This window comes from Pinus tabuliformis, chromosome 1_1, assembly GCF_031772625.1.
Source record: "Pinus tabuliformis cultivar Carrire ecotype Pingquan chromosome 1_1, CPIR1, whole genome shotgun sequence".
Classification (NCBI taxonomy): domain Eukaryota; kingdom Viridiplantae; phylum Streptophyta; class Pinopsida; order Pinales; family Pinaceae; genus Pinus; species Pinus tabuliformis.
The window spans coordinates 969,174,961-969,184,248 of record NC_142297.1 but is presented as its reverse complement, the minus strand read 5'-3'; the positions used below and the strand labels follow the sequence as shown (position 1 = coordinate 969,184,248).

Here is a 9,288-nt window from a genome sequence, read left to right as displayed (position 1 = left end):
GCCTACCCAAAAATCATAATATAGATATCACAATAAAAGTAAGATAAAAATATTATTAAATTGTAAATAATATTTGTTATAATGTCATGGGACCCAAGACTTATCAATACCGATGTCCCAAAACCCGAACTTGTTTCAAAATCAAAATATTTTATAAATATTTTATTTGAGTGTGGGCTCAATTGATAATAAAGTTACTAAATATCTTTCCCTAGAAATCACATCACAATTTTTTTGGCCAACCAAATTCATAATATAGATATCACAATAAATTTAATACAAAATTTTTTGGCCGACCAAATTCATACTATAGATATCACAATAAATTTAATATAAAAAGATTATTAGGCATTCAAATTTTAACATAGATACTATTAACTTGTAAATAAGATTTGTTATAATACCATAGATCAATATCATGACTTGTCACAATACTATATACCCATAAACCATAGCTTATTTCAAAATCAAAAATATTTTATAAATATTTTATTTTATAAAAAATTCAAAATTAAACTATATACCCATAAACCATAGCTCATTTCAAAATCAAAAATATTTTATAAATATTTTATTTTATAAAAAATTCAAAATTAAACGTAAAAATATGGAAATTTAATTAAAAAAATAAATCAACGTTTTTGCATCTTATAAATTGGAAAAGATGGGTAAAAGAACCCAACCAAACAATCTCTCAGTACTCGTGTAAATTGTCTCCGAAAGAAAATCCTGTAAATTGTCTCTGAAACCAGAACCAGATGGATTCAGGAAATAGGAATAAAAGGGCAAGGTACGATATAGTAATACAAAGTGAAGAAGACGAGGGCGAAATCAAGCGCACCCAGTCGCACGATTTCATTAGTCAACTTTGTATCAATTTGGAAAGAGCAAACTTACCACCACCGCAGGCGACGGTTGTTCCACATCGTCCCATAATGATCGAAAAATCCGACCACTGCTGGAAAAAACTACATCTTAGAGAAATCAGCTCAAACCCTACAGTTTCGAATAGATGCAAACAGATGAATTTATTTCGTGACTTTCACCTACAGGTTTGGCCATATCTATTATACATATATAGTTCATCTAGTTTTATGAGATATATGTTATTGTCCTACTTAACTATTTGTATTATATGAAACTGCAGCAATTTGATACTCACATCATGAAAGTTTGTATCAGCGATCGCAATCTGTTTATGAAATCTGACAACGGAAAATCTGTGCTCATATTTGATCGAGGTAAATTTCTTTAAATCTAACATCAAATGTGGAGTTTCTAGAAATATCGAAAACCCTTTTAAACTTTGATCTAATCTTGTACGATTATTGTTCTCTACAGAAACGAACAGAGTTATAAACAGGTTGAATTTAGGAACATTTTGCTCAAGGTTCTGCTACAATGAGCACGACGATTCCTTGGTAATGGTTAACGTAGCTCCAGGCGGGGAAAATTTATTGGAAACAGTTCCAATTGAGTAAGTAACTTTAAATTAGTGCGAAAATTTTCAGTGTTAAATCTATTTAAACGTTTTAGAATTCATTAACAAAATCTAGGTTAAACCATTGTTTTAGAAATATTTTATTCTACAATCTAATTAGTTCAACTCTTAATTTCGATTGATTATTTAACTTCTGTTCTCTTTCAACAACTTTCTAAAAACTGTTATGCTATGCATGATGTATTTCAGATCATTCTATCAACAGGAACTCGTACAGTTAACACGCCATTTACAAGCAGATATGGGGAAATCACGTTTTGACTTTGACATTCCCAACTGCAAGGGTATTTTCTATAAACGTCCCGAAGGGTAAAAGGAGAACTCTCTATATTTGCATAGCTTCCATATCTCTATACTTAAAACTGGAACTATAGAATCCTTTATAACTATGCTCCTTTTGCTTGTCAGGCAATTTAAGGTCTTTGAATTGAAAAATTACAACGTTCTCTATACAATACAATGCGAATTTGAAGGGCCAATGGTCCACGGATTTCACAGGTTTCCACATCCTACTGATTCATAATTTAAGTTTAAGCTTGACTCCTCATTATTAAGTTTGCTTTTCCTCACTTGTTAAGTTTAAGGTTGATTCCTGCAGGTCAGAGAACTCTACGATTGCGCTGTACCATCGAGAGATTACTCGTGAAATACGTCTGATATTATTTTCCAAAGAGGATGGCCACTTTATTAACAACGTGACAGCATCACCCATTCCTAGTATTACCATACCAAATTTTGTTACTATTTGCAGTGACACAGAAATCTTATTACATGACAAAGATCATAAAATGGTTAGCGTAGACATTAATTCCCCCTCCAATCCCCAGGTTAGGCAAACAAATGTTATGGCGTTGCGGGAGCCCATAGTTGTGCCCAAGAGTAGACAAGTTGTAGTCCCCACCCTTCACCAAACATACGAGATAATAACTTTTCATGGCATGTCTCTATTCAAGATTTCTGAGAGAGTCTCCTGTGCAATTACCTGTTTATCGCAAAACCTTTTAATTCTGGCTTGCGAAGACATGAGAAAATTTGATCATCCTGGTCGTGAAAGGAATGGAGGTAATAGTGCATTCATTTTTTAATTAGGTATTTAATTTATATGATTATTGTTCAGTATAAATAATTACAATCAATTAGAGTAATAAGAAACAGAAAACGTTTGAATTATTTTGGAATCTGATTAATAATAATGATGAATATAAGTGTTTTTTTATTAATCACATAGTTAGGATTTGATAGATTTTTTTAACCAATTAATATGGTCTTTTTTCTAACTTTATTTTGACCACAAACCATATTAGTTGGTTTTAAACTTTAACCAAATCTTAACTATGTGATTAATCTTAAAAACTCATATCTATATTATAAATCACAAAAGACTTAAATCTAATAATAATAATATTAAATAAACCATAAAAATAAATTCATAAAATAAAATGAAAAATTATTATTATCCATTATTAACTTTATATTTAATAATTAAAAGAAATAACTTCACTACACACTAGCGTTCATTCAAATTAAAACTCGTCTTAGCCGGGAAATGAATTGATCAGAAATGGTAAGCTTACAATTTATTTTGTTTTGACAATTTTACAGGACCTAGGTGTATAAAGGCCTACGACATTGTAAATGGAAAATTGTTGGGAGCTATATATGCCGATGATCCAAATGTCTCTGATGCAGAAGAACGACGCAATAGAAGGGCGACTCTGTTACGGATATATGATATCAATTACGATCCAAAAACCTGCCAAATTTTCACCATTACAGGAGGCGGCGAGAACCAACTTGGAATATGGTCTAACAAATAATTGGCCCATAAGGTTATTACGTGAATTTTCTGTGGAAGAGGATTGGCTGTTTTTTAATTTTTTAATATGTCGAGTATATCTTTAGTGTGAGTGTTTAATTTATTAGAAAAGCGAGGGAAGAAACACATGACAACATTGATTTTCGAAGTATTGGCGGCGTACTAATATGTTATAAAAATAAGTTAATAAATATTTAGTAATTAATTTTACTTTTATAATTTATAAGGAGTGTTAACCATAGGCGGTGAATATATGGTAAAGGTAATTTCATTTTTATAATTTATAAAGAGGGTTAATATTAGTTGATGAATATTTTGTAAACGTTAATTTCACTTTTGTAATTTATAAGGAGTGTTAATATTAGTTGATGAATATTTTCTAAAAATTAATTTCAGTTTTATAATTTTATTATATTTGGCTTCCATAAATTTCATGACCAAAGTTGAATAAACAATGTTTTTCGTTATTATCTGGTTGGAATAAACCTGAATACCTCTTATGAAGCATTCAAGCTAAACTAGGTGTTAAAAAAAATTATTTACTAGGTTAGAAATGAAGCACGATCATAGTCAAAAAATAAAATAAATTCCCCATATTACAATAGTCTATAAATTTCATTAGGATTCACCATGGTCCAAATTGAAAATTGGTTTAAAAATTGAATGTTAATTTATAATAAATAAAAAATATGATTATGAATAAAAAAATCTTACTTGTAGATATTTTAATTTGTTTAACTGTCTAGGAAAACTAATTATAAAATCACTAAAATAATTATATTCTGTAAAAGTTATTAAAAAATCGCAAGAGTTAATGAGAGGAAAGGTTATTGCTAGAATCGATAATTTGAAAGAAAAATTTTGTGTTACGCGTTGCTAGATTGAGATAACTACTTGTACCATTGATTATTGTTTCTAGAAGTGGATGCTAAAACAGGTGGGGTGGTGGTGCATTGTAAGACTACTTGCATGCTTGTTGAATTTCATATTTTATGGAAGCTTGGCTTGTTGTGTTGCTATTTCTTGGACTTTGTTGCTACAATAGAATTGTGTGGGGGTGAGGTTTGCTTCCTAAGCTTGGGGTTGCAGAAGAATTCTAAAGTGGTCGTCTCTCTTCAGAAGAGTAAAAAAATTGAAGGATATTTTGTATTGAAGTATGAATTACCATGTAGTTCTTATGTAAAGTATTAATTAAAGATATAGGAATTATAGAAGTTGTTATCACAAAATCTGACCTTGATAGGTTGCTGATCAAGTAGACTCTGAGTAACTCTTTAAAACCAATCTTTTGGTTGAGGCTTAGCCTCGTCAACTTGAGAGGGCTCTATCACTAGGTTTAGGGTTTTTGATTAATGATTAGATGGCTAACTCTAGGAACAACATGAACAAAGTATAACTGGTTGACTGGTCAAAAGTATGATTAGCAAATATCTATTGGGCTATGGAGTCAAAATGGTCTTCAACAGAACAACATGATCATCAAAACATGGAAGTCAAGGCACTTAGAGTTTTTGTTTATGAATAAAATAGAAACATAGTGAATCAACACCGTTTACAAGCATGTGAAGGAAGTTAGAGCATTTTCCAATGAATTCTATATATCACAAGCTCATACCACTGCAAGTAAGTAATTGAACAATGCCATAAGAACATCAAACACATAAACTCTTTGTGAATCTTGAGTAGTCAAACTAATCTCTATATTAAGTATGAAAACCACAGTTTCTTAGAATAACACAATCTTTCCTTTACTAATGAAATTTCCAACCTTGTCCTCGAGTTTGACGATGACCATGATATTGTTACAAAACCTGTTATATTATGCCTTAACTGCCCTAAAAATCAGGAGACAAAGTTCCTCTTTTTTAGGTCCTTAACCCTTTGTGCTTATCTTCAAATATTTTTATGTTGGTGTATAGTTGTCAAGCATTAATGATTTGTTGAAACATTTTTTTCCACCTGTGCAAAAGGGAAACTTGACCATGCTGATGACAACATTACTATGCTTACGAAAATACTTTGTTTTCATAGCACAACTTTCATTTTACCTATGGAGTATTCCTTGAAGCTTTGCTACGTACACCCCTATCATCTGAGAGTTCACACATGAACCTATATCCATTAGAAAGTTTAAAATTTGGAATTGATCCAGCATTTCCTCCACAATGCATCTATAAGAGCCAAATGATCATCTTCAGTAGTTTTGTAGCGTGCTACGAAACTGCTGTGTGTGTTCTTTTCCAACACAGCCTACAAAAATCAATGGTTTGGGAGCTTTTTCCAAAATTTTGAGAAGATTGATGTATTAACCAAAAATAGAAATCACATCCCTTCATAGATGCTCTTCTTTGCAGCTGCTCTTCCTTTCTATGCCAAAATTCTTTTATGTGTCAACAATTGTTTTAATACCTTCACTACCATTCTTCAATGCCTTGTTTCAACATTGTTGTAGACCCTTTTCTAGTGGTTAATTGTATTTCTAGATCTTCAATTTTCCTCTTCAATCCCTTGTTTGTAGCTTTGAGCTCAGAATTGATTTTTCTCACAAATTTGGCTTCTTTGGTTCTAAAAACAATCAAGGTAAAGTATTGTTGTTCACTGCTAACTATTTCTGTTTTGGGCACTCTTTCAGTCTCACAGAGAGCCTTCATCCTTTTGAAGTTTGTCTTTTCAACAGCATGTTCTCTTGCTTTCGCCCTTAGTTTAGCAATCTCATTGTTGGCAGCTTCTACCCTCCTTTCAATGACTTCATAACTAGCCTTTCGTGTTTGAGTAGAAGGAACCATGTTTTTGTCTCCTTCAGTACTTGAAGATGTAATTCTAACTCTTCCTGAACAACAAAGGCTTCTTCTCTTCTCTCCAATTCAACATTGGACTCCTGTAGCTTCTTGGATTGCCAGGTTAAGGGTTTTCTGGGTTTGAAAACAAAAGCTGCAACCTCATCCTTAAATTCCAGTTTTTTGGAGGATTTCACTTTCTTTCACTTCCTTTGATCAACTTCTTTCACATCTACCTACACCAAAGGGGATTCTGTAATGTCAATGGCCCTTAAAATATCACTTATGTTACCCTTCAAGCTTGAACCTTCTCCTGAAATAACTATTTTCCCCTTTTCCTTTGCAATCTAGTTCTTAGTAAGTCTCCTTCGAACTGGTTTACTGGATGACTATTCTAATGTTTCTCCTTTAAGCACAGATATCTTTCCCTTGGTAGACTTAGGAGTTTTAGGAATGGCTGCTAGACTTTTAACTGTTGAGGTTTTGCTTGCTTCTTCCTTCACCTGCTTTCTTGGCTTTAATTTAGCAAACCTTTTTGCCTTGGTCATTGCATACCTGCTAACTTCTACTGATGAAGTTTCTTTGACCCCAAAGCTACTACCTTCACCTTGTTTTTCTGTTACAAAGTCACATACAAACCAAAACAAAGACCCATCTTTTTTTACCCTTTTGAGTTCATGTAACACTATCAATTTAATTAGGCCATGATGAAACATGGAAGTCTCACACCATTGGGACATTAGCTAAACTTTAATTGCCATCTTTGCTATACTTCAAAATAGGAAGTAAGGCAAATCTAGAGAAATCATACCAGTAAAATGTAAAAGAAGTTTAAAATGATATGAATAGACCTTCTGGTATCTACCTTCACAAGTGAAATAAAGCTGAATGTTGAGGAGCAGGCTAGCGTAGCTGTCCTTGATGTAGTCTTTAGGAATTTCTTTGGTTAAGTTGTTTCTGAAAATTGTGGCTTTAGGAACACCTTTCATGGTTCCATGTTGAATCTAAAGTTCTTGAACCAAGGCTCTTGTCCCCTAGGAATTTCAGTCACCAACGCTATAACCTGGGGAGAAACTTGCATATCAAGCATTCCGACATTTGTCTTTAAACCATCAAAATGAAGAGCAAATTCCTTGGTTACTTGGGTATTCCCTCCTTGTAATTTTTTACAAAAATTCCAGCACCCTACTTTCTTGAAGGCCTATACAACTGCTTTGTCTCTACTTAGGACCTCAGTGTTTTCTGGCTCAGTTCTCAAACAATGGCTAGACCTGTGGTGTTTCTTTTCCTCCATCATCTTTTCTTTAGAGTCCCTGTAACAAAACCAACTTGTTTTGAAATTCAATTGATCAACCACGCTTGAATGATGGATGAATAAATCCTTGGTGAATAATTTCCAAAGATTTTTGTGGAACACAACTTTGTTTCAAGGGTGTGCATGCAAACTAAGATGATGAGACTGGCCAGCTTCTTTGAATTTTGAAATTATCATTCATAATGACCCCTAAATTCAAAATGATGAGTTTGGAGCGGTGGCATACTCGTGGAATGACTTGTCGTTGACACATAATCATGAAAATTCTAATGGGTTTTTACCAAATTGATGTTTGAAAAGACTGTTTTTACGAATCTGCGCTTTCATAGCGCGCTACAAAAAAGCACTGTGAAAAGAGTAGTGTTTTCATAGCACAACATTGTCTACACTACGGAATCATAGTTTTAGAACTAATTTCAAAATTTTCAAGTTTTCCTTGAGCTATGAGTTTCTAAACAGGGTTGTGGGATTCATGAAACATAAGAAAGGGATGTTAGACTTTATTTGGACATAAAATAAAAACTAAACCTTTGAGGCTCCTAACCTAACACCTACCCACTAAGCATAAGATGACTTGACACGCTCATCTAAGGCCATGCAAAAAAAGTAAACTCTTGTTTTGTTGATAATAGAAGCTTCAATCCAGAAATAGTTGAATACTTTAACTAATTATAAAAAGTGATGTAACTAATAACATTAAACTAAATCGCAATGATAATATTAACTACGAGGTGATATGGTTATAGGTAATCAAAGATACCCCCCAAATGATAGTATTAACTATGAGGTGATATAGTCATAGCTTTCATAAAAAAACCTTACAACATTTTTCTAAACACAAAGTGTCAAAATTAAGAAGAAACCTTGGAATACAAGTATTTCCATAAGTATTAGTTCCTAGAGAGATACACAACTAAATTTTAGTGTCAACTAAAATCTTGCAGACACACAAAACTATAGCAGATTGAAATCCATATAAGGGTTTGCGGTGTAGCAACCCAAAAACTTAAATTACAAACAAAATCAGGAAATTGGGCTCTCTAGGGATGAAGTCCATCCTTTGGGAACATGGTGTACAATAAAAATAGAATTCTAGTCCCCGAGAATTGAATCTTAAAATTTAATACACTTTCGAAGCTAAAGTGAGTGTGGGCATCAATTATTATATAGGAAATTCTTACAATGGAAGGAAGACTACCCATTTACTTTCCCTAGTTCAGTTGTCCTAGTCCCTCCATCAATGTCGTCCTTACCATAAATTACGAATAGAATGACACTAAAATGTTAAGAAATTGAATGTGAAAAGGAAATGAATTAATATATATCTATATATATATATATATATATATATATATATATATATATATATATATATATATATATATAATCACCATTTACAATATAAAAATTTATAATTAATTAAAAAATTTAGTAAGGCTATATTAATTTTTTCAATATACAATTTCTTTTTATAACAATGTTTGAATATTTAAGTAAATAAAAATAATTATTATTTTTTGAAACATTATAGATGATTGGCTCTTTCTTATAGATTATTTGGATCTTTTGAAGGCATGGACACAAATATTTGATCAGACAATATTTTTCTCAGAAAATTTATAGAAATTGTGACACACTCAAACATTTTCCCTAAAAATTATAAAGAAACATTCTTTTTCCAGAGAATAAAAAACACTCGATTACAGAGAAAACAACAAATCCGGCATAAAAATAGAAATTTACATCATTCGAGCATAGAAATTGAAACTTAACCAAAAAAAAAATTCCTCTCAAAAGATATTGTTTGCCTATAAGAAACATAAATTTACATCATTCAAACATGGAAATTGAAACATTTACTTGAAAAAAAAAAACTTTT

The 9,288-nt window shown here is 31.9% G+C and overlaps 1 protein-coding gene across 1 annotated transcript; it reads left to right on the top strand.

Moving 5' to 3' along the window:
• The first annotated feature begins 758 nt into the window (after positions 1-758).
• On the top strand, positions 759-3,318 carry LOC149217734 (uncharacterized). The gene is made up of 7 exons (XM_089390335.1): positions 759-1,052; positions 1,148-1,241; positions 1,342-1,477; positions 1,691-1,810; positions 1,910-1,999; positions 2,100-2,563; positions 3,104-3,318. Exons 1-7 carry the CDS (start codon positions 759-761, stop codon positions 3,316-3,318), a joined length of 1,413 nt encoding a protein of 470 aa, XP_089246461.1.
• The last annotated feature ends 5,970 nt before the right edge of the window (positions 3,319-9,288 follow it).